The sequence below is a fragment of the Malaya genurostris genome, chromosome 3 (genome assembly GCF_030247185.1).
Source record: "Malaya genurostris strain Urasoe2022 chromosome 3, Malgen_1.1, whole genome shotgun sequence".
Classification (NCBI taxonomy): domain Eukaryota; kingdom Metazoa; phylum Arthropoda; class Insecta; order Diptera; family Culicidae; genus Malaya; species Malaya genurostris.
The window spans coordinates 40,267,707-40,294,666 of NC_080572.1; the positions used below are offsets into that span (position 1 = coordinate 40,267,707).

The 26,960-nt window shown below is 36.4% G+C and overlaps 1 protein-coding gene across 4 annotated transcripts in view; it reads left to right on the forward strand.

The window, feature by feature from the left end:
- The first annotated feature begins 11,229 nt into the window (after positions 1-11,229).
- LOC131435629 (D-beta-hydroxybutyrate dehydrogenase, mitochondrial) overlaps positions 11,230-26,960 on the forward strand; it is a 205,926-nt gene continuing 190,195 nt past the window's right edge. The window contains exons 1-2 of one of the 4 annotated variants that reach the window (XM_058603718.1): positions 11,230-11,338; positions 17,600-17,733. In XM_058603718.1, coding sequence (XP_058459701.1) covers positions 17,713-17,733 — 21 coding nt within the window. In that variant the 5' untranslated portion in view covers positions 11,230-11,338; positions 17,600-17,712. Of the gene's footprint in view, positions 11,595-17,599; positions 17,734-26,960 lie in introns of all 4 variants that reach the window. The other 3 variants (XM_058603716.1, XM_058603717.1, XM_058603719.1) reach the window with 3 other exon arrangements.

The window sequence follows — 26,960 nt, forward strand, 5'->3', positions numbered from 1 at the left end:
TGTGAGATTTTTTGACACATACTAACACAGCCATTACTCAGCTATATGACCGGGTCAATTTTTACATGTCGATTTTTTATTGCAAAATCTTTCCAAGTAAGATTAAAAAGTATTGAGTAAAGATTAAAGAGTAAAGAGTAAAGAGTAAAGAGTAAAGAGTAAAGAGTAAAGAGTAAAGAGTAAAGAGTAAAGAGTAAAGAGTAAAGAGTAAAGAGTAAAGAGTAAAGAGTAAAGAGTAAAGAGTAAAGAGTAAAGAGTAAAGAGTAAAGAGTAAAGAGTAAAGAGTAAAGAGTAAAGAGTAAAGAGTAAAGAGTAAAGAGTAAAGAGTAAAGAGTAAAGAGTAAAGAGTAAAGAGTAAAGAGTAAAGAGTAAAGAGTAAAGAGTAAAGAGTAAAGAGTAAAGAGTAAAGAGTAAAGAGTAAAGAGTAAAGAGTAAAGAGTAAAGAGTAAAGAGTAAAGAGTAAAGAGTAAAGAGTAAAGAGTAAAGAGTAAAGAGTAAAGAGTAAAGAGTAAAGAGTAAAGAGTAAAGAGTAAAGAGTAAAGAGTAAAGAGTAAAGAGTAAAGAGTAAAGAGTAAAGAGTAAAGAGTAAAGAGTAAAGAGTAAAGAGTAAAGAGTAAAGAGTAAAGAGTAAAGAGTAAAGAGTAAAGAGTAAAGAGTAAAGAGTAAAGAGTAAAGAGTAAAGAGTAAAGAGTAAAGAGTAAAGAGTAAAGAGTAAAGAGTAAAGAGTAAAGAGTAAAGAGTAAAGAGTAAAGAGTAAAGAGTAAAGAGTAAAGAGTAAAGAGTAAAGAGTAAAGAGTAAAGAGTAAAGAGTAAAGAGTAAAGAGTAAAGAGTAAAGAGTAAAGAGTAAAGAGTAAAGAGTAAAGAGTAAAGAGTAAAGAGTAAAGAGTAAAGAGTAAAGAGTAAAGAGTAAAGAGTAAAGAGTAAAGAGTAAAGAGTAAAGAGTAAAGAGTAAAGAGTAAAGAGTAAAGAGTAAAGAGTAAAGAGTAAAGAGTAAAGAGTAAAGAGTAAAGAGTAAAGAGTAAAGAGTAAAGAGTAAAGAGTAAAGAGTAAAGAGTAAAGAGTAAAGAGTAAAGAGTAAAGAGTAAAGAGTAAAGAGTAAAGAGTAAAGAGTAAAGAGTAAAGAGTAAAGAGTAAAGAGTAAAGAGTAAAGAGTAAAGAGTAAAGAGTAAAGAGTAAAGAGTAAAGAGTAAAGAGTAAAGAGTAAAGAGTAAAGAGTAAAGAGTAAAGAGTAAAGAGTAAAGAGTAAAGAGTAAAGAGTAAAGAGTAAAGAGTAAAGAGTAAAGAGTAAAGAGTAAAGAGTAAAGAGTAAAGAGTAAAGAGTAAAGAGTAAAGAGTAAAGAGTAAAGAGTAAAGAGTAAAGAGTAAAGAGTAAAGAGTAAAGAGTAAATGCGAAACGAGAAGAAATTGAAACAAAATATGTACTTTGGTTTGTACACAAAAATCCCTAAACGTACTTTTAAGTACTTAAACAGATCTTTTCCCCAGGTATTTACTTATTATTTCATAATTTACTGTTTGTGTGTTGAAAGCGTTATCAAGGTACAGAAACTGAAATACCAGAGTAGCTAATTTTAAATTTTGTAAAAACCGATGTCACACCTGAAATCAGTGGAGATACTAAACAATAGAATATTGTATGCATCACAGAATCCACAGATTGACAGATGATAAAAAACGCAACAGTTTCTTTTAATGTCACATAATCGAGCGTCGTTAGTGAAATGCAGAGTCACAAGAAAATTCAATTCAATTCCTGTAGCCTGAAATGTCGTCAAGTGTTCGATAAACTCATTGTAGTGATACAATGTCACTTCGGATATGGCGTTTATTTTAGTCACAAACGCTTTATGACCTTATCTTAAGAATTACGAAAACAAAAACCAGAAAACTCATTTCTCTTGTCAGTGTTTTTATTCTAAACAGCTGCTAATGATATGTGCGTTTCTATTTTTAAACGGTTTTGTAATGTTGCGTTCGCTCGTGAACTAACGATGTTCCTATTTTCTTTCTCTACCCATGCATTGGTCGACCAACAGATACCCGTTTGATTGTGTTCACTTCATTCGCTGTTTTTCCATGGATTAATTTTTCCGACCGCTCCGTTGTTGAAAAAATTTAGCGAGGGCTTACCAGTGATCAATGAATCCGAATGTGTAAATTTGAAGTACATTGACAGCAATTCTTTTCGTATTAACCGCACATGAATGGCATTACTAAGGGGTTGTGCTCTTCATGAACAGTATGTTTGATAGAAGTTTTTATACTTGACAATGAAACTAAGTTAAGGAAGTATTTTATTACTAATATTTTGTTTTACGAATAAGAAACATTGAGAAAAGAATGAATGAGAACTCAAATCAAAGGAAACCATCTCATAGCTTGATTTTAACTGGTATATGAAAAAAGATTCACTCGTTCACTCAAGTATCGATTAAGCACTGGTATTTATTTTCAACTCGAAATATCAAATTTTAGATTTCGAAGTTGTGTGTGACTGAAATTAGGTCGATGTTTTCTCTCCACTCAATGCACTAACACCAAACCAAAGCGATGAAATGACATACGGTTGATGATCGAGTAGCCCCAACTGAAACAGATTGGCTTGGTGCATTCCATGGAAAAAATCACTCAAACTGGGCCAGCTAACAATTAGCAAAATATTCGTGTGTGAGAAAATATTTTGCATCGATAAGGGGACTGTGGATGATCTCTACGAGTTGTCATTGCAAACGGTTTACTTCTAGTAGTATCGGACACAGAAACATTTTGTGTTTCGCTTTTTCAACTGTTTCAACTGTTATATCATTAATTTATTTATTTGACACAGCTCAGATGAAGCTCAGAAGCTGAACAGCTGAAAAAGTTGAAATATGCATTCCCTTCATTACTTCAGGGATGATTTACACGGAAGAATGCTTATAGGAACAACTCTTGCCAGTCATAAATAAGCACAAAGCATCAATTCTGTTTTGGTCTGATCTATAATCCTGCCACTACGCTCGAGACGTGTTGGTGTGGTACCAAGCCAACTGAGTAAATTTTGTGCCAAAAATATAAACCCATCAAATTCATCGCCCAATCGAACAATTTTGGTCAATTATTAAAATTCGGGTGAAAACCACAAAAACAGTGTGAGAGTCGTTTGTAGAAAATTTGATTGGTGGAGTGAGAAGGATGGTGTGGGCATTCGGGATGGGAGATAAAATTGAATCAAATGAATTTTGAAAATCATAACTCACCTGTAGTTTCTAATTGCTCGACAATATTAAGATGATCCGATAATGGGTTTGATGTTAGTAAATACATTTGTGTCTGCCAATATTCTACCAACCACGTAAAAATTTCTTTTATTCAATCTTTTTGTAACTATTATTCTCGCTATTTCAAATTATTATCGTATCAGTCAAACTTTCAGAAAAAAAATTCAACCTAATCCAAATTAGGTGCCGTAAAAGACACATCATAGAAGCAGATAAAATTAAAATAAAAACAAAAAAAAACCCTTCTCAATCCACCTAGTGGTGTGAGAATTTCTGTCTCTACTCTTTTCAACAGTCTCATTAGAACACTCGTAAGATTCTATTCTCAGTTCGTGTCCACATTCCATCCGACACAGTCGAAAAACGCTCACGGTCGAGACGATAAAAACAAAGACAATACAGCTTGCGACCAAATTCAATCTGTATTGATTTCAAGTGCTGCAAAGGTAGACCAGCAGCGAACGAAATAGAAATTTCACTCAAAGAACGGATGCATCTAGACGTAACAGATGTTTATGAAATACAATTCAACAAGACTTGTTGTGAATAGATACTGCGAAATCGATGAATATCAAAGAACCACAGTAGGGAAGCATGGATCGAATTATATAATCACTCTAACCAGTTGCAGTTTTAACACAAAATTTTACGGATAAATGGGATTTGAAGAAAGACTAGTTTGATTAGAAAACGTCACAAACGTTAATTCGGTTGGGAAAATGGAACGTCGTTCAATGCTGAATAAGATGTATATATGTAGCAAAAGAATAATGTAATTTTTCAAAGAGAGCAATGTACAATTTTAGTTTTATAATAAGAAAACTTGTTGTTATCAAACGAAAAAGGAAATTGTTTTCGTTCTTTGATTCACACACATTTCAACTGTAAATTTTTTAAAATTTTATTTATATTTTTCTTTGTACATGAATTCATTCGAGTCAGTTATGATTATTTCAAGGATAATATAAATTTTTTCATGAATCACTCATGTTATCCCCTCAGGAAATCCAAAATCATGAACACTCATCCACTCTTATTAAAACTTCCACTGCAGATTGCAACTTGGTTAGATAAACATCGGATGCGGTAGTCTAACACATGGCCTAAAAGTCCCGGGCCGAACATATAGATGGCACTAGTTTTATAGCAGTCACCTTTTTCATTTAATACTAACCTTTAGAAGAAAGCTGTTGAAATTTCATGATATTCTATTCACTAGCTGAATTACCCGGCGTTGCTCGAAAATGTTTCGTGAAGGCAAGACCGAAAAAAAATTCTCGAAGTTGTCCTGCTCAGTGAAATACTCTGATTGTAGTGAAACATAACTTAGACGGAACCCCGATTGAACAATACTCCGTTCATGATCAGATTGCGAATGATCAGTGTCCCATCTCAGATCTCACAATAATCATAATTTTCATGGTATTCTCGACAAATTGGATCAGTTTTATATTTGAACCCTTTTGTTAGGAACATTTAAAACACCTTTCTCTCTATAAATACCTTCTTGGTAACCTCCAAGTTTCATATGTATATGTGCTTGTAATGTACTATCGTACTTCCTCGTCACATTCGATCGACAATACCTTTGGCTTCCATGTCTATAATCACTTGCTACTCCCTCCTCTTTATAACAATTTTTATGACATCATGAATTGCTCAAAATTTTCCATCTGATAATGATTATTTTATAACGAAAGGCTGTTGTTGTAATCTTATTTCCATCACCTTGAGTCGACAGTTCTCTCAATTTACATAATAAAATTCACATTGATTGTATGCTTTCGTCAATTCAGATCAATGTTGAAAATACTTATTCTTATGTGATAGAAATCCCCCTGTTAATGATACTTTCTACGCTTACTCCCCTTTAAAAATATCTTTATGAATAATTCTGAAGAACAAGAAATAACTGTGCCAAATTTTATAGCAATTCGTGCAATAGTTCCGGAGTTATGCCGTTACAAACATTACACTCCTTTTTTAGAGGCACTTACCACACCCTCTCCCCACAGAATATCCTTATAATCATATCTAAGTTGTGCAAAAAGTGTCTTCAAAAAGAACCGATTCTCGTCAAATTAGATAATATTTTTAATGACCACCTTTGTTAAGGACACTTGCTACGCTCCCTCCCCCCATGGAAATAATCTTACAACCATCTCTGAGAAGGAAGAAGTACATGTGCCAGGTTTGATAGAGATCCGTTAAATAGTTTCGAAGCTATGCCCATCCCCCTTTTTAAAGGCACTTGCTGCATTCATCCCCCATTAAATTATATCTATGGTATGCAAAATGTTTCTAAGAGCTTCAAAAAATATCTATTTTCGTTAAGTTGTATGATTTTTTTCATGACCCCTCCTTGTTAATGACACTTGCTACGCTCCCTCCCCCCATAAAAATACGCTTATGATCATCTCTGAAGAGCAAGAAGTACATGTGCCAAGTTTGATAGCAACCCGTTCAGTAATTCCGGAGTTATGCCATTACAAATATTACACCTTCCTTTTTAAGACACTTGCTACATCCACCCCCCATATTATCATATATAATATATGCAAAATGTTTCTACGGTCTTAAAAAAGTATCGATTCTCGTCAAATTAGACAATTTTTTCATGACCCCTCCCCCCCCTGTTAAAAACACTTACTACGCTCCCTCCCCTTTTAAAATACCCTTATGACCTTTTCAGGAGACCAAGAAGTACATGTGCCAAGTTTGATAGCAATTCGTTCAGTAATTCCGGAGTTATGCCATTACAAACATTACACCCCCCTTTTTAAAGGCACTAGCTACATCCACGCCCCATATAGTCATATCTAAGGTATGCAAAATGTTTCTATGGTCTTTAAAACGTATCGATTTTTGTCAAGTTATATGAATTCTTCCATGACCCCCCCTTATTTATGACACTTAATACGCTCCCTTCCCTATAAATATACTCCTTAAACCATCTCTGAAATGCAAGAAGTACCTGTGCCAAGTTTGGTGGCATTCCGTTCAGTAGTTCCGAAGTTGTGGTGTTACAAACATACAAACTTACATCCATTTTTGTATATATATATAGATTATATGTGAGTTATTGTGCTAAGCGTGACGCTTCTTTTGTTATTTTCAGAACAATGGATCAGAAATAATTTCGTGTTTTAATTTTACACTGCTTCTGGATGGGAAAAAATACCGTTCAAGCAAAGCAATGGCTTGAAAAGTGTTATGAAGACTCCGCTCGATCAGAAACAACAAAAAAACCTTGGTTTGCTGACTTCAAACGTGCTCGTAGAGCAACGATGATGCAGAACGCAGTGGAGCTTTTTTCAAAGTGGGTGCCGCGTTTGCTCAATCTTGATCAAAAACCAGAACGTGTTGATGATTCTGAGCAGTGTTAAATCTAATGAACCGAAATTTTTGCGTCGATATGTGACAATGGATGAAACATGGATTCATCATTTCACTCCGGAATCAAAACGATCGTCATCTGAGTGGACATCAACTGGTGAACCTCGTTCCAAAGCACAACAATCTGCTGGAAAGGTCAAGGCCTCGCTATTTTGGAATTTATTTATTTATTATCATCGGGCATTACATTCTAAATGATATGAGTGGGGAAAAGCCCGTTTGAGTGTACCAAAACATTTCAATGGCACTATTCTCAAAGAGGCATAAAAACCACTTTCTTTTCCAATACACTAAAATTTACACATAATTCATACAAAATTGTTGTTGTTAATAAATAAAACTATACAAACATCGCACCTTTATCATACAACCACCTATAAATAGTATACATAAATATCACAGTAATTGTAGTCTTCGTATAGAGGATGCAAATTTTTTTGATGAGTCGCCAAACTCGAAGGTATACTCTACTCGTGAAAAAGTACGTATCATTGAAGAGACTGGTTCGTGATATCCGTAGCTCGTCCGATGAAACCTCGCGGGTTCTTCTAGTGGCTCGAAGATTCAAACGGGATAGTAGTTCAGGTGCATCAATTCCACCATTCAGAATTTTCGCAACTGTTAAGGCTTGTTGAATACGACGACGACGTTCCAATGATTCAAGATTTAATAGCTGACAACGATCTTGATATGGCGGTACGTTCTGCAGGTCACGCCAAGGTAGATTCCTGAGAGCTAATCGTATGAATCTTTTCTGAACTCTTTCTAGTTTTAGGCACCAAGTTAACTGATACGGATTCCAAACTGGCGATGAAAACTCAAGAATTGGCCGAACTAAGGAGCAGTAAAGAGATATTAAGCAATATGGATTCGTAAAGTCACAGGATATTTTAGAAATGAATCCCAGTTGTCGATTCGCTTTTTTAGTTATATGAGCCATGTGGGAGCTAAAGCTAAGTTTGTGGTCCAATATAATGCCAAGATCACTGATTTCATTGACTCTACCATCAATGTTGTAACTGAAGATGATCGGATCGCTCTTCCTATGAAAAGTCAATACGTCGCATTTAGCGATGCTAATGGTCAGCTGATTTGTTCGACACCAATACACGAAGCTATTCAATAGTGTTTGCAATCGAACGCAGTCTTCGGTCGAATTCACTGCCGAATAGAGTTTAAGATCGTCAGCAAATATTAGTTTACATCCAGTACCCAAAACGGAAGGTACATCATTAAAAAAGAGTATGAAAAGCAGGGGACCCAGATTACTACCCTGTGGTACTCCTGATCCATTGGTATATACGGATGATTCGCAATAACCCAGTTTTACACGAATGATTCTGTGGGTAAGGTAAGACCGTAGCCAAGTAGTTAGCTTGTGTGTGGCTCCGAGCAGATTGAATTTGCGAAGAAGAACTTCATGGTCGATACGATCGAAGGCTGCTTTCAGGTCGGTGTATATAACATCCACCTGTAATTTATTCTCCATTTGGTCGATACATGATGACGTAAATTGCAGTAAATTCGTTAAAACAGAACGCCCTGGCATGAATCCATGCTGGTCAGATGAAATGTAGCTAGCGATACGACGGAGAATAAATTGATTGACGATGATTTCAAATATTTTACTTCCTGCCGAAAGATTCGTAATTCCACGATACTGTTGGACATTCCGTCTATCTCCATTTTTAAACACAGGAAACATGTAGGATTGTTTCCAAATATCGGGAAACTTTGCCTCATTAAACGATTGGTTGAAGATTTGAGATAATGGTACCGATAAAGCAGCTGCACAGTTTTGATACTTATTGCCCTATAATTTCGGAACCGGAAGTCGGATCAGGATGAAATTGCGCAGTATCTATTCAGACACTAAGATCTTTATCATGAATCATGATTTATGAAAATCAGTTTAATAGTTTGCTGAGAAATCGAAGTAAGTTCCGGTTTTGGAGCTTTTCTTCACTATTATTGGTGCGTTTGGAAGCAAAAACCGCGGGCACCACCAACTAACAAGATCTGCCAACTAGATGAATTTACCAGTAAATTTTATAAAAATGTGCACCTCGTTTCATCATTGCTTATCGAAAAATATACATGAAATTGATAATGTAATTCCGGCACCGGAAATCTGCTCTGGATCGTCTTCTCGGGTCTAAACAATTTCAAGACATTTCATTTTCATCTTAGTTTGTAAAAATAGGTTATGAAATTTCTGAGAAAATTGAATGCGCATTTTCTCATAGATTTGCACATATTGCCTTGTAATTCCGGAATCAGAAGTCGGATCGGAACAAAATTCAATAGCGCTCTATGGGACCATAACAACTTTCATTTGAATCTAAGTTTGTGAAAATCGGTTCAGCCATCTCTGAGAAAATCGAGTGACATTTTTTGTCACATACACACATACATACATACATACACACACAGATATTTGCTCAGTTCGTCGAGCTGAGTCGAATGGTATATGACTGTGGACTAGATGAAAATATTTAGGAAACCGTAATGCAATTTTACAAGGATGACGAAACCAATCAGACCAATGCCTGGCCAACGTGATTGTGTTACAATTAGGAAGGACGGAAAACGCCAAGCTGTTCAGAAAAGGCTAATGACCACTACATTGCTAGAGCCTACAACCGATTTAAGGAATTAAACACTGAAATACGAATTGAATTTTCAATCTTTGCTCAACTTCGGCCTAAGACGTAAGTATATACAAATAGTTTGAGATGTGAAAATGTAACAGTAGAATGATTTTTATGTCAATGCGAAAATTGCATAGATTTAGTCTTATTGAAAATAAGTTTATTGAAAGAAATTGATGAAAAATGTATTGGTGAAATTATTTTTGAAGGATGGGTCACAACTGATAGAATGAAGAGTTTGTTTCCTATTTAACTTATTTTTTAATTTAATTTAACATGATTTAATTAAAAGAGAGCAGTCACCGTTCTTGAAAAATACAAAAAATAACTTGCAGGAAGGAGAATTGTACGCTATATATAATTTTTCAGAAAAGATGAAGTTCAAAGTCACCGCTGCACAATGGTCCAAAAGCCCAATTTCACACTCTTTATTAATAACTCATTGAAAACGTGGTTTTTGAGGTACAGTATCTTCAGCAAAGTTGCTCAGAATGATAGACGCCACCTTTTGGCAAATTTTATTTATGTGATTAATCCCCCTAAAAGTGAGATAAAAATATCATTTTAGCTCAGGGCCAATATAGGGGCTAAGTTAACAACGCGAGATGAAACACGACAACTGAAAAAATAAAATAAACACTCGCGAATTGGTTTGCAAATTCTCACACATTCCATAGAAATTTGATAACACCGACAATGATATGCAGACGGCGCTTTGATCGGTTAATATCGTTGAATTTATTGGGCGTCAACCAATTTTTTTATTATATGAATCAAACAACACATTCAAAATAGACTGTTTTGAGAGCTGCACTTAGACACCGCATCGTACTCCCAGTGATGCCAACTCTTTTTTTCTCCATGTATATCGCCTCCAGTTTGGCATGCATAAATCACTTTTGATGCATATCATGCGAGTTGATAAAAGCACATAAATGAAAGTATTATGCAGTCACAGTTTGCGTTATATATATGAAATGGTTGTCTGGGTCATTCAAGGGGAGAGTCGCTTAACACAAACTATATTGTGCCTCTAAAAACACACGTGATATACTGTGAGTCTAAGTGTGCTACGCTGTGCCCCATGAAACAGCTATTTGTCAAAGTTGAGCCCTTTGTGCACCGCAACTGTGCAACTGTATGAAAATGAAAGTGCCAATATTGATAAATGCACCAACGCATTGTGTTAATGTGTGATTGGCACATTGTTCTAAGCGTCTTCCCCTTGGGGTCATTAGAACATTCATAAGATTCTATTCTCGGTCATTAGTATTGTTAGCTTATCGAATAATCTAATAGTAGCTTCCAAACGAACCTAGGCTTGCGAAAATCGGTTCAGTTATCTCTGAGTAAATCGAGCGGTGAAAAAATGTTTGAAGGATGCTCACATTTGCCATTTCTGATTTCATCGAGCTGAGTCGAATGGCATATAACATTATGGGTCTCCGAAGCTCCGTTCTAAAGTCGGGTTTGTCAGCAATTCTATTACCTTTATATAGAGAAGAACAAAAAAAAAGTGAAAAAAAACTCGATCGTTTCGAAATAACTATAGCAGGATAAGACTTTCAGGGATCTGTTCAGAAAGCATTACTTGTTCGGCTCAATACGCACAGGACGAAACGGTATAGGACAAGTATGGATGCACGCATTAAAACGTGAGGACGAATATTGGCGTCCGTGCACGGAACTGTGCCAGCACTGAACCACTCTGGAAAGGTTTGAATGGACTTTGATTCAACTCAATAATTGGATGCTGTCATTTTACCGCGCACCAACTGTTGACCTGCGTGACAGCTGATCGATTTCACTTTGGAAGGCCCCCCGGACTCCAAAATATGCACACACAAATGGAAATCCTACTTTGACTTTGCGAGTTCATGCCGAATGCGATGGGAACATTTATGATTTGTGGACACCACGCCGGCTAGTACGAAGTTTTTCCTCCCGCAGTGAGGATCGCGGCGACGCGTACACATATGTGAACGATTCTCGGGCAGTCCGAGCTGTGTCTGACGTTCGTGCTGATGTTGGTGAGTTTTCTGCCGGTCGGCTAATCGCGAACTGGAAGAAAGTGCGTCGCGCAATCACAGAAAGTTGATACCACTTTCATCGCCGGTTGCACGTTTCGGGTTAGTTTTTCGCTTTGGGTAACATCGGCGATCGATCGATTGATCTTGACCTTCGATCGAGTGTACTCGAGTGCAGTGAGTGCGGTAGTGCAGGAAGCTGCGACAAAAAATATACGGCAGAACTTGTAGAGCAAACGAAGGCCGGCGAAGCAGCAATGTAATTGAATTGTTCTGATTGGATACATGTTCGATGATGAGTGTTTGACAGTGGCATTAGATTTGGCAGTTGTTGAGCATTTTACTGATCGCAGTCTACGCGGGAGTCAAACCTGCAAACGTGCTTCATTAGTGCAAATTGCATGAGTTCGGAAACCGACAGATATTAGATAATCGACTCGGCTAAAAAAGTCAGATTTTCTTTTTTTCAACTTGTTGTACGATGAGAGTTGTAGGGGAGATTGGGGTACGTTGAATTGGTGTTGGCTCGAAAACTAAAAGTTTTTTTGCAGATAGGTATTCCACCGAGTTTGGCTCATTCCTGAAGGAAGTGATATTATTCGGCGGGGGGATTATTTTCAGTATACTGTGAAAAGTTTTAGAGTAAATTATAGGCGTTCATCAACGCCTTTTGTGATAAACGTAGAAGTTTTTGACACTGTGCAAAGTGGAAAAAATGTGATACTTGAACAATGCTTCAGTATTATATTTAAAAATTCCCTGGGTATTTTCCCGTTTCCGAATCCTTAGAATTATACATCTACAGATGATTAGAATTAGTCATATTTTTTAAGAAATTTATGAATTTTCTTGTCATGTTATAAAAATTCACTGAATGATTATCCTGATAACATGACAGTCAAAAATTCCCCGGTCTGGCAAATAGATGTCGTCACGTATTGAAAATTCGTCTAGCGTTCGACAGAAACACGGGGCGGGTAGGGTCTAGCACTTTTGAAAAATCATTTATTTTTTTCTGAATGTTATGGACCTTTTTGCTAATCTCATACTGCAAAGAGGCAAGAGCTAAGCGCACAGGCCCAAGAATTTTAATTATGGCAAAATACAAAGAAAAAATATGATTTTTCGAAAGTGTTAGGTCCTACATGCCCCCTAAAAAAATAAATTGTTTCGTTCGATTTTATAGACAGTACACTTTCAACGCGTCTTTCTCGAAAACGGACTTAAAAGGCATTCGGAAACTACCTCACATTTTTTTCAAATTTGGCTCACTTCATCTACATGTAAATCACCAGACCCCACCGTTTTTCGTTTCATGTTTTGTTATTTTGGAGAGGTATAACTACAAAATTACAGATTTTTTCGTGCAAAATCGTAGTTTTGACTTCAAACAATCACCAAAAATTAAAAAGAAAATCAAGCTAAAACGTAGGGGTTTAGAAAAACCTCTGCTATAACTATGCTGCTTTTTGACTACTGATAAGTCTACGCTGAGATATAGTGGACACCGCAAATCACGATTTCTAATGAGCTTCCTCTCGGGTTGGCGGTTCAATGCATAGGGCACTGCACAGTGGGTTGAATCGACAAAAACGTGAACTTAATTCTCTAGCAGCTAATCCGTTGATCTGATATACATAGTTTTTTTGGAGAACTCATTCACAAAAATATTCCCCGTGATTTGATCACAATAAAAAATGTGCAAAGCCTACTACGATATTAATTCATTTCAACAACTTTTTTCCCTTAAGAGATAGAAAAACGATGTCTTCTACAAAGTTTTAGAACTTCTAATGAGAAAAAACTTTTCCGAAAAAGCTATTGGTCTAACGCAAAAAGTTTCGGATATATGAAGCATTTTCAGTTAGAACCACTTAAAATCAATTTTTGTACATAATTTTGTTCACAATTATTTTCAGTATCTACTATGTTCAAGACAATTACTAAAAACGTAAAATTACACAGTTTTGTTAAAGATTGTGCACTGTTTGGCCTTTTCCTTAAAAAGTTATTTAACATTTAAACTTTTATATACACTAACTTTAACTGCTAATCGGAAGCAGAGTCGTAGACCAAAAGGCACATACATATACTTTTTGGAAAGCTTAAATCAAGTAATATAAACTTACGAAGTGTGTAGCGTGGCCCTTTTAAATTGTGTAAATAAAACAACGAAATATAGAGTGCTTTTTTGATCATTTTTTTTGGCAAAAACATTTACTAAAATGACTATTTTTGGTTTATTAAAAGGAGCTTTGCAGGAAATATTCAAAAATTGGAATCGGTCGTTAGTGTAGCTTTGGTGCAATGGTGTAATGATTGAATATAATTTTATGATGCATTCTTCGTGCTCATTGAATTTCGACCAGTTTTACTTATTTTCTTAATAGAATATTTCTCATCCGGCAATTATCCAAATTTCTGGTAAGGTTTGAACATGAATGTGTTTTTATTATGTTTGTTCATCTTTTTTATAATAAATAGCTATCGAATTCGCTTAAAAACAAAAATAGTATGTCAGCTTTATTTGTATTCACGTCATCAAGTTATGTCTCTAACATTACCCACCCGTCGTTTTAACGCAATAAATCAAATCAAAAATCACGGTTGCGTTAATGAAGGCAGCTACTACTACTTGGTTCAGAATCATCCGGAAGCTGTTTCTTATTCGGTTACATCGACGCGATGCAGAACAGTCTTAATTACTGTAGAATTGTTTTTTTTTTTTAAGAAAAACATCAAAATTTTACTAATTATCTTATGCTCCGTTACGGTATGCTAATTGTTGGGAAACTACAATATTATTTTTGTTGTCCTCAAAACAAAATTTCAATTCGAACAATATTATTATTTGTATTCACGTTATCCAGTTATGTCTCTAACATTACCCACCCGTCGTTTTTACGCAATAAATCTGAACAAAAATCACGGTTGCGTGAATGAAGGCAGCTACTACTACTACTTGGTTCAGAATCATCCGGAAGCTGTTTCTTATTCGGTTACATCGACGCGATGCAGAACAGTCTTAATTACTGAAGAATTTGTTATTTGTATTGTGAATTGAAATTTTTTTTAAGAAAAACATCAAAATTTTACTAATTATCTTATGCTCCGTTACGGTATGTATGATAATTGTTGGGAAACTACAACATTATTTTTGTTGTCCTCAAAACAAAATTTCATTTCGAACAAAATCACTGCCTGCTTGGATTGATTCACGTTAGAAACTCGTTTTTGTCCAATCTCCCCTAGCTTGAACCCCTAACAAAGCCAAAGATAGAACTAAACAGATGCGTTATGCAATTACGATGTCTGATCAGTGAAAATGACGCATGCGCTCTGTACGCGTCTTTTTTTATCTCTCACTTTATTGCTTCGAGTTTGGGAATGAAAACCCGAAAAACTGACGTTTGGTGTTTAATCCTAATTATATGTTAGTTTCGCCGCTCAATTTTCATTTTCGGCTGGATCACTTTTAATGAATGGCGTTAATTAGGCAGATAAAACAATGTTCCCTACCCAAAATGGCTAGGAGTTCGATATTTTACGAAACCAACTACTGAAACCGATAGATTTTATTTAATCAAATCGTGTATTTTGGGATTTTATTTTAGCATTGAACTATGATCTGTGATGGAATAGTATACGCACATGAGAAGTTCTCCACGAAAAATTTCTCGTTAGAATTAGCAATTCGTTTTTAAAACTCGTCCCAGCGGATGTGTTTATGCGTCACGAGCTCACAAATAACATATGTATGTCGAGCGGTTGATTAGTTCGAAACTTTTAATTCTTTTGTTGTGTTACTTTCGCTTTGACGTAAACGTTTTTGCCTTTCTCATATAGAAAGGCTATACAATCACCGCAAAATCCGCTTTTGAACCGAGACCCGGAGGCCCGAATGTCATATACCATTCGACTCAGCTCGACGAAATGAGCAAATGTTGTGTGTGTGTGTGTGTGTGTGTGTGTGTGTGTGTGTGTGTGTGACAAATATTTTCACTCACTTTTCTCGGAGATGGCTAAACCGATTTACACAAACCTAGATTCAAGTGGAAGGTTTCATGGTCGCATACAAAGTTCCACAATTTTATTTGGATCCAACTTCCGGTTCCGGAATCACAGAGTGATATGCACCAAACATGTTAAAATAGTGCATTATAAATGTGAAAAGATTCGTCACTCTCTTTTCTCGGAGATGACAAAACCGATTTCAACAAATTTATATTCAAATGAAGGTCCTTACTTACTCATACAAAGTTACGAACTTTCATTTTATTCCGATTTCTGGTTACAGAATTACAGGGTGATATGCAACAAAAATATGAAAATAATGCACCGAATCAAGCTTACATTTAATTGAAACGTCCAATGGTTCCATACCAAGTTCCTGAATTTCATTTGGATCCGACTTCCGGTTCCGGAATTACAGGGAGATATGCATCAATTATGTGAAAATAATATCATTCACTTTTCTCGAAAATAAGATGAACCGATTTTGACAAATAAGAATATTCCAATTTTCATTCGGTTTAAACCCCTGCTTCCGGAGGTAGAGTGCTTAGTGTAAAAATGTCAGTTTCAAAAATTTATTTTTCATAAGCTACCTCTTTATATTTTTCTAGTTTGCTGATCATGAGGGTCTGATAATTTGATAATCCCATAAAAGATCTGCTGAATTTTTTTCAAGTCCAACTACCGGTACATTTTTTTTCAAAATTCAAATCTTCATAGAGAATCATATATAAATTTGTAGGTCATATTAGTGTATGGTTGAATGAACTGAATGTCACTATGCCGCCATCCAGCTTTTGGTTGCGGAAGTACGAACAATAGTAATAAAATATAATAGAGTAACAGGTAATTTGACCACTTCATATATTTTGGCCCACCTAACAAACTTTATGAATTTAATCGATGTTAAGTAACCCATGTTGCATCAATTTGAAGCTAATCACATTAAATTACCTATTGCGGAAGGGTTTTTCGAAGATATTACAACATTTGATGGATATTTTTACAAAGTGGGCCAAAATACCTCTGTTACTCTAAAATGTAGCTCACTTCACTTTCTCAAATATGATTGAATAGTTTTTCACTAACTTAAATTCAAATGTAGTATATAAATGTAGCTGTATTATGCAACAGAAATCTTCAAAACTATTTTCTAACCTGTGGTATTTCGGGGAATTGCTGTAATATACAGGAGAAAATGAAAATGAGAAAGGCATCATTACACCACTAGGTGGATTAAAACAGGCTTTTTTTTATATACTACTTCTGCTTACTTTGACCTTTGCGTGCGTCGAGATGTCGAGATTTCTTTTCTGTGATGTGAAAATATTGAAATATAAAATATCTGTCCAGAGGGTGCCGGGACCGAAACGTGTCAGAGTAGGCTTTGGTTTGTTTCAACTATCCCGTTAACTTTTCCGACCCGCTTTGCAAACAAATTTAACTTTTGAGAAAGCCAACCCTCTCTTCATAGCTGGAGGTAATATCTCTTTATTTCTGTAGGGCTCTTCGGAGGAATCAAGTTAGTAGAATAATAATAAGAAGAAAACAAATGCTGTCCCCGCAAGGTTCGTAATTTATTTGCAGCCTTGTTCGTTCACTTTTCGGTAACAGTTCAACCGAAAATATTTGACCCTTTTGGTTTGCAACCTTCATCCCGCACCAGAAGCTGCCCGCAGAAAATTGAGCATTAAAATGGTAGACGGTACGAAAGTGATTCTTGCATGAATATTTGCATTATTGATGAGCGGAAAATTGAATCTGCAGCAGATTTGACAAACATACATAGATCTGGGAAACGAAATTTTCAATATCTTCGAATGTGAATTATACTTGGATCCGAGCTCACGAATGAACTGCAATTTTAACATTCCTATTTTTGTCCGTTCGCCATGAGATGAGTGCAGACGATGTGTTGAGTGTTGACTCAGAGTAATTTTGCAATTTCAGTCCAAATGTTATATTTGCGGTGACGCTCATTTTCCACGATGAAGCGAAAGGATAGGTTTCTTACGTGTGGGAGTCTAGAGAAACATCGAGCCAACATTAATGAGTTTTACTCCATTAATTGATGATCAAACCGTATCACATTCAATTTTCGTAATTAATGAGTGGGTTTCATTTACATTGTTCGAATCTAATCACTGTCCTAAAATAGAACTCTTTAATGCCATCAAATGCACTCAGTTGTGCCACGTTCTGCCAGTTTTAATTACAATCTTCCTCAATCATGTTATCTGTTGTGTTTAGTGATTATGAAAATCATCGCTGTGCGTTAATTGGAGAAAGTCCTGATAACAAAGTTTAGTGTCCGAAGGTGATAAAACGCTTAAGTGAACATTACAGGAGACAATAAACAGGATATGACGCAGACTCCAGCAAAGGTGATATAGATTTTAAATAAACAAATTTGTTAATTCTGTCCTTTCCCTTCTTTAAAAAATACATGCTGGCGCCAGTGTTGACCAAATCATGATCAGAAAAGGTTCATTTCATTATCACTCGTGAAAAAACTAGTTCAAGAGATTTTCTAAAAAGAAAATCAGTGACTGAAAATATCACTTCCGTGATTTTTATTCCTGAAACAAGCAACAATCAATATATTTCGATGCTGAATTTCCCCTTAGCTTCAGTTTGATACCGAAGTTATTCGTCCAAGATTTAACTACTTTAAACCCAAAATTCCATTTACGTATATTTTGTTTTACGTTACTCTTTTCACCAAGGAAACCCCAGAAAACGTAAAAATAGCTTATATGGAAACATATGCTCTGGCAACATACGTGCATACGTGTACAACACATATGTACTGGGAGCGGATGTGATGCAAAAACTTCGGAAAACGATGTTTGAAGTCGTTTCAAAATCCAAGATGGCGACTTTTGATTAATCGATATTCGTTACAAACCATCTCAATATGTATGAATACTTAGTTATCTTGACCTAAATAATGAAAACCTTAGCTACTGAATACACAGAGCATTCTCGGACAAAGATATCCATTACATTCTATACTTTTGTCGTGAATACGACTAACACTAAGGTCTCTTTTTACACGGGTTACGTACCGTGTTAAAAAAATCCGTGTAAAAGAAATCCGTGTTAATTGCGGAAACCGTGCACAAAAAACCGCGTGGAAAATTTGATGTAATAATTCCAAAAACCGTAGATTTGATTATTTGTTTGTTTTGTTTTGGATAAAATAATTTGAAGAGGAAAAAAAATCGGGTGGGTAATGTCAGAGACATAACTGGATGTCGTGAATACGAAAACAACTGACATGTTCCTTCACACTTCCGAATATCAATTAGTTGATCAATTGTATGAAATTGTATGTAGAATTTGAAACGATGCATCTAAACTAAAGTACAGATTAGTTACATTTAACATTCTGAAACACCAAAAGTTTGGAAAGAATCACTGGTGGTTCCTATCCCCAAGGTTACTGGAACGGATAAAGCCGAGGAGTACCGTCCCATTAACATGTTGCACACGTTGGAAAAAAATTTGGAACTTGTTGTTAAAGATCAGCTGATGAACTATTTAAACTCTAACAGTTTGCTAATACCGGAACAATCGGGATATCGGAAAAGTCACTCTTGCGAAACCGCTTTAAACCTGGTTTTAGCAAAATGGAAGGAGAAAATCGAGATTAAAGAGACTATTTTTGCAGTGTTCTTGGATCTCAAGCGCGCTTTCGAAACAATTTCTAGACCTATACTGTTACAAACACTACAACGCTTTGGTATCGAAGGAGTAGCATATAAATGGTTTGAAAGCTATTTATTTGATAGAACTCAGAGAACTGTTTTCAACGATGTTGTGTCTAGTTTCCAGGGTAATTCACTTGGTGTCCCACAGGGTAGTGTTTTAGGTCCGATTTTATTTATTATGTACATAAATGACATGAAGCGAGTTTGTGAAATAAATTTGTTTGCTGACGATACTGTTCTGTTCATTACAGCTAAGGATTTGGATGAAGCGGTTGCACATTTGAACGAGGACTTACATTCTCTGGCTCAGTGGTTGAAATTCAAGCAGTTAAAACTGAATGTCGCGAAAACTAAATATATGGTTATTTCTGCTTTAAGCACTGGACGTGAAGCCAACATTGAAATTGATGGAGAGATTATTGATCGCGTTAGAGAGTTGAAGTATCTTGGAGTCATAATTGATGAAAAGTTAACATTCAAATCTCACGTTAACAACATCATCAAGAAGGTTGCCAAAAAGTACGGTGTATTATGCCGCCTGAAAAATGATTTAACGACCAGTAGTAAAATTCTCCTGTATAAATCAATAATCTCTCCTCACATTGACTTCTGCTCATCGATTCTGTTCCTTGCTAACAACACGCAAATATTGAGACTCCAGCGATTGCAAAATAAGGTCATGCGATTGATTTTGAAATGTAATAGATATACTTCCTCTAATATTCTATTGAACGCATTACAATGGCTTTCAGTGAAACAGAGAGTATATTATTTAACAATGGTGTTCATTTTCAAAATCTTAAATGGAATGCTGCCTCGATATTTGTGTGATCGGATTGAAAGAGGAAGTGACTTGCATAGGTACAACACTAGAAATGCGTCTGATGCGAGAACACCAAGCTTTTTGTCAGCCAGATCCCAGAACTCGTTATTGTACAAAGGGATTAGTATTTTCAATTCGATGCCAGGACGAATCAAGCGGGCTGCAACATTGAGGGAGTTCAAAAAATTGTGTATTTCACACATAAAATCTATTTTGTAATTAGATCTCTAATGAATTAGTGCAATTTGATTTTTTCGAAAACTGTGTAAAATGACGAAGATTGTATTTATTTTATTTTTGTTTTTTTTTTTCAAGTAAGACGCATTAGGTTGTTATGTTCTGTATGATGATGATGGATTTTTAATAATTTGTTTAGTTAAAAAAAAAAGTTGTCTACAAAAGTATGAGCCTCGCGCGCGCAAAGCAGGTAGAGGCAATCTGGAAATTGAATATGACTGAAACTGGATATGTTCTCTTTTATTTTTGAGAGCTTTAGCATTCTACGTGTCGAGATCGAATCTTAACTTTATAAGATTTGATGAATTATTTATTGATTATATTTCGGAAATAATAGGGATCGGAAGTTGTTGATGGAATTGGGCTTGGCTCTGCTCATCCGCAGTCTCGTTACTCCATCGTAGCTGATGTGTGTAGCGATGAACTGGTCCGGCGGGAAGGGCCAGGTGAATTACTGTCTGATACTGACAAAGATATCGGGTTCGATTCCTGATTTGTTCAAGGATCTTCCCGGGTTGGAAATTTTCTTGAATGACCCTGGATAGTAAATCGGAAATATTTGAATGTTTTCTTGTTCTCAGTTGTACTTTAGAAGGAGAATCTATACCTGCTGGATTAACCAGATCGTTTTATATTTAGTTAACTGGTTAAAATATGTGATGCAATATTTATTATTATTTAGATAAATCGTCTAGCTCACACCTTTGTAGGGGTATGAGGCGGGACCATCATCATCATCATCACAAATATTATGAAATAACCAGTATAGTTCTTTATAATAAAATAATGGTGGCTCTGAAAAGAACCTTTTATGAAAGCGTTTGTGATGGAGAGTGATGAGTTGAATTCGAATTTCGATGGATGCCGCTGACTTCCGTCATCTAATTACAGGCTGAACTGTTGTACGTGGGTGCGATACTGATATGGTTGGTGTAGGTGTAGCGTTTACAACCGATTATAATCTTCCAATAAAGAAACCATCAATTCGCTGGGTTGATCAATGACACAATAGGCCTAATTTATTGAACGAAACTATCAATATGCTATAAGGATTCGTTTTTAGCATTTAGAAGGGTCTACGACATTAAACTCTGGAACATTTTTCGCAAAAACAAAGAAATCATGTTATCTGTGTGAATTTCACACAGCGAAAAGTGCAAAAATCTAACTAAGCTGTTCTAGATTTGCACTAAACTGAGGATATTTCCTTTCGATTTGCGAACAACAAATCCAAATAGTTCTTCAGAAAACTTTTAGAGCCATTAGAACGGCTGATTTCATGTAATGCTCTCCACCGTTGTATTTTCATCCATGCAAATGACTGGCAGCTGTGACGTAATCGCTCTTGTCGGAAGCGAAACTAGCTTTGCAAACGGCACAAAATACATCTGCTCGCAGTGGCGATAGAATCCAAACTGATTCAATTTTTGTTAGGAGCTTTCTTTTATGTGATTTCGTTTGTAGCTTTTTCACTAATGGGCGGTCCTAACGACTATAAAAATAGCCGCATACAGAATTTTAATGTCGATTATTTCATTTCGGATTTGCATAATTTATTGAAAGAAACTATCAATATGCTGTAGGGGATCGTTTCTAGCATTCAGAAGGACCAAATTGTGGAACTCACTACGATATTCACCACTTTTCGGAACATTTTTCTCGAACGATTTGTTGTACAGCAGCAGATATTTTGTTCTCTTCCTCAGAACGCGTTCTGAATGGCTGATGTTGACATGAGTCAAATGAGATAGGTTTTTCAATATTGTACTATTGAAATACTTCAATGCTTTTGCTAAACACGATTAAGTTGAAAAATTTCGATTCTATTGGTAGTAAGATTATATAAATCCTTTTACAGATCACTGAGCTATGAGCTTTCAAAATACGAGAAAGGTAAACGCGTCTTATGAATTATCCTCCTTGATACTCGTTAATACCAAACATTCAAGAAAAAATTAATTTTGAACTATTTGAGATTACGTCACACAACTGAAAATTTTATCATAAAATTGTGATCATATTTCCGATGGCATGTAGTAAAAATTATGTTGATTCGTTAGATACAACAAGAGATATTCACGATCAAAAACTTATCACTCTCTCAGAGGGTAAATTTTGAAAAGGCACCCCATAGTAAAGTAAGTCGTATTCACGACAAAACAGCCTGAGGTTATGAGAAGGGTCCAGTCATACTTGATTTAACACATTGGATGACAAATTTAACATTAGAACACTTATGAAACGCATTGTACGATAAGCAAATTATTCTAAATGGCTCATGCCTTCTGTATAATGTGATAATATGATAATACGATAATACGTACAATTAGAACCCATACATACTTTCACTACAAATAAAACTTGAGAATAAGTTTTTTTCAATTCGGAAGTTGCGATATGTAATAAACACTAACGATCTTAACAGTCATTGTCAACTAAACTGAGTGGGAAGACATGGGTATTGGATAAAGATCTATGCACGCAGTGACAGAATCAAACGGGAAGAATTAATAGAGATGAATATGGATCAAATTAGAAAATGTATTACAATGTGTCAAAATCATAATACTATTAGAGCTATATCATTCAAATGGGTATAAAATACTGTACTGCTCGATATGATGAAGAGTTGAAGAGATTAGTAAATTCGACTAGTTCTTCAACGCTACGAAATTCTCGATGATATCAATCATACACCACAACTGAGCGGAAGAGACGTTGTCGTGTAATTTACTATGGGGCGCCTTTTCAAAATTTACCTTGTACAAGAATGGGCAGAACTTTATCACGAATATCTCTTGATGAACTTATCCCAACAACACAATTTTTTCTACAAGATATCAGAAATATGATCAGGAATTTGTGATTAAATCTTCAACATCATGAGAAAACCATAAATAATTAAAAACCAAAGTTTTCTATAACTTTTGGAAATAATGAGGAAATTCATCATGCTTGCTTGCCTTTTTCGCACCCGGACGACGGTTATGAGGTAGTCAAGCACACATCAGTTCCGCCTTTCTACCTTAAGGGCTTTTCACCGAATCTACGCTCGGATTTCAACAAGCTGATCAGCAAAGGACTACAGACAACAATCCGTTCATGTACTGAAGGCTACAAAATAACTGTTCCGGCTTTGAACCACTACAAAGCAGTGGAATGTTACCTGAAGCAGACAAAAGCGGAATACTTCACACACGATATTGCCGCGAACAAACCTATGAAGGTTGTACTTCGAGGACTACCCGACATGATGTAAGCCAAAGCAGGCACTGTCGGAGGCTGGACTAAAGCCTGTGATGGTGTTTAAAATGAAACGACACAACACGGACAATCGAAAGTATCGAGATCAACTGTACTTGGTTCATCTGGAGAAGGGCTCCATCACCATCAGTAAACTGGAAACGATAAAATCGTTATTTCATATAATCATCGAATGGCAAAAGTATAAACCGGTATATCGGGATGTCACACAGTGCACGAACTGTTTGAACTACGGCCATGCAGCGAGAAATTGCCACATGAAAAGTCGGTGCGGGAAATGTGCCGAATTACACAATACCAACGATTCCCCACTAAATGACATTGCTGTAGAATGTATGAACTGTGATGGCGACCATCCATCTACCAGCGAATCGTGTCCCAAACGTTCTGAGTTCACAAAAATTCGACAACAGGCGTCTCGTAAACAATCAACGCGCAAGAATGTTCCACAGAAGGATGGAATTAATTTCCAAATGTTCCACCACTTCCTCACAGCAAACCAAAATATTTAGCCACTGGATCGCAAAAAGAATCTTCCTCAAAAATCCCTTCAGGATATTGCCCCATCAACCACAAGCAAAGGATGACTCTGGTGACTTATTCTCTGCTGAACAACTGATCGTAATTTTTGAAACAATAACAACAAAACTACGAAACTGCAGTACGCGGTTAGATCAAATCAACGCCTTAGGCAAATTCATCATCGAATATGCAATATAATGAGTTGGTGGTAGTAAATTGGAATGCTTGCTCACTCAGGACCAAAACTGCTGAGTTATGCGACTTTCTTCAAGAGAAGAATGCCGATATTGCTATTTTAACTGAAACTCATCTTAAACCGGAAATTTCTATTTTTATTTCCAATTACAGGATTCACAGGCTCGACAGGACAACTGCCAGGGGAGGGGGAGTTGCCATTGCCATTAAACGATCCATTCAGCATAGGCTTATGTCAGCCTTTAAATTGCAACTTATAGAAGCCATCGGAATTGAGATTACAACGACGATGGGACCCATCATCATCATTGCAGCGTACTGCCCCAAGCAAACCAATCTTCGTACCATGTGCATCATTGAAGCGAGATCTAGCTATGCTCACTCGACGACAGAACAAATTCATCATTGCTGGGGACCTGAACGCACGACATGAGCTGTGGGGATACAAAAGACAGAATCGAAACGGATTCGTACTTGCCGAAGATTACGAAGCTGGACAGTACAATATCCTCGCTCCGGATGAACCAACACGACTTTCCAGATCGGGAGTTCATTCCATTTTGGATATATATTCATCAGCAACATCGCCATAGACAGCTCTCCGGTTGTGTTCAACGAGCTCACTTCTGACCACTTTCCAGTAATATTGACGTTGGGATCTTCACCAGAAACAGTGCCTATTCAACCTCGGAGGAACTATTATCGCACCGACTGGGTCCAATTTCAACAAATCGTCGACCAACTTATTAATATCGATTTGCCACTAGATTCCCCGATGGAAATCGATGCGGCCCTATCTTCCTTCCAGCATTCAATCGCAGTCGCTCGTAATAGGACGGTTCCAGTACAACATATACCGAGTTCCTCTCTTCAAATTGACAGTGTCACCAAGAAACTCATCCGACTTTGAAATATCTACCGGAGGCAGTATCAACGAACTGGCATCCTAGATAAGAAGACCTCTTATAACAACTTAACTAGAATAATCCAGAAAAAGATAACTGAGCTTCGTAACAGGAACTTCCAGCAAAAGCTTCGAGAAATTCTCCCACATTCAAAGCCCTTCTGGTCCTTAACGAAGGTGCTTAAAAAAAACCGAAGCCTATTCCTCCTCTGATGTCACCCCAGGACGCAGCTGAAAGAATACCTTTAATCACACCAGTAGAGAAGCAAATGCGCTAGGCCAGCAGTTTGTGTGTTCTCACAATTCAGGACTCAACATTGTTAGTCCACATGAAGGAGCCGTTACTGATAGCGTAGCTGAGGTTGACCAATCAGACAGCTTGGTTCCGGAGGAAAGTAGAGTCACTGCGAATGAGCTGATGGCTATTGTGAAAAAATCCAATAATATGAAGGCCCCCGGTTTCGACAACACACTCAACATTGAGCTGAAACATTTGAGAAGCTTGGCTACTTTTCTTCAATGTGGAAATTAGCTAAAGTTATCCCAGTTTTGAAACCGGGGAAAGATCCTTCCTTTTCCAAGAGCTATCGGCCCATCAACTTACTCTCTGCCCTATCCAAGCTGTTAGAAAAGTCAATACAAAGGCGAATTCTTGCTTTCGCTGATGAACAAGATATATTACTGGAAGAACAGTTTGGGTTCCGGAAAGGAAGATCCACCATCCACCAACTCACAAGAGTTAACAACGTCATCTAGCAAAACAAATCAGTGTCCGAAACGACTGCCATGGAAATATTGGATATTGAAAAGGCATTCGATAATGTGTGGCACGATGGCCTGGTGTTTAAACTGCATCGGTATAATTTTCCCATGTATCTTATTAAAATTATCAAAAATTATCTTGCAGATAGAGAATTCCAGGTTTCTCTGAATAATGCACTTTCAGAAAGATTTACTATTCCTGCTGGTGTACCCCAAGGAAGTATCCTAGGTCCCATCCTATACAACATTTTTACATCAGACATCCCACCTCTTCCGGGTGGTGGTGTTCTGTCTCAATTTGCTGATGATACTGCCATTCATTAATGCTCTGAAGAATAACTTAAAGATAGGTCTGGACGCTCTAACTGAATATTTTACAAGATGGAAATTTGTGATCAATGCAGCAAAAACCCAGGTCATCTTGTTTCCACATTCAAGATCTTCAAAACTTGTTCCATCAGACGAATGCCGAATACTATTCGGTGATGAGGTCATCCAATGGTCCGACGAAGTTATCTATCTAGGACTCACCTTTGACAGACATCTGATATTCAGGTCACATGTTGACAAAATCGTTCAAAAATGCAGCATACTCATTAGGTCTCTGTATTCGTTGATTTGTAGAACATCTGAACTGTGCCTGAAGAATCAGATGGCTGTCTATAAATAAATCATCTACCCAGCAATTGAATACGCAGTCCCTGTTTGGCGAGGTATGCACGAACGCACAAAATTAGGCTTCAGCGCATTCAAAGTAAGACCTTAAAAATGATTCTACATCTACCCCCTTGGACAAGGACTAGTGAAGTACATGAGATGCCCTCCCTGGATATACTAGAACAAAAATTCGAACAATACTGCACGAAATTTGAAGAGAAGTGTTCAATCTTTGTAATACAAATAATTCAAAATTTGTACGTATTAGGTTAGGGATAGTTATAAGTAGGTATATATTTTATTAATAAATAAAACAAATATTATGATTAAATATTAGTATGTAAAACAAGAGTAACTAAAACACCTGTTATTAGTAACGAATCTTATGAACAACATAGATGAAAGGCCAAAGGTTCAAAACACTTGTACTGTAAAACGTTGATGTATTACACAAAAATAAGATTAATAAACAGATATTTATGCAAATGCAAAAAAAATGAAAATCGTTCATATCTTCTACTGCTTTAGATATAA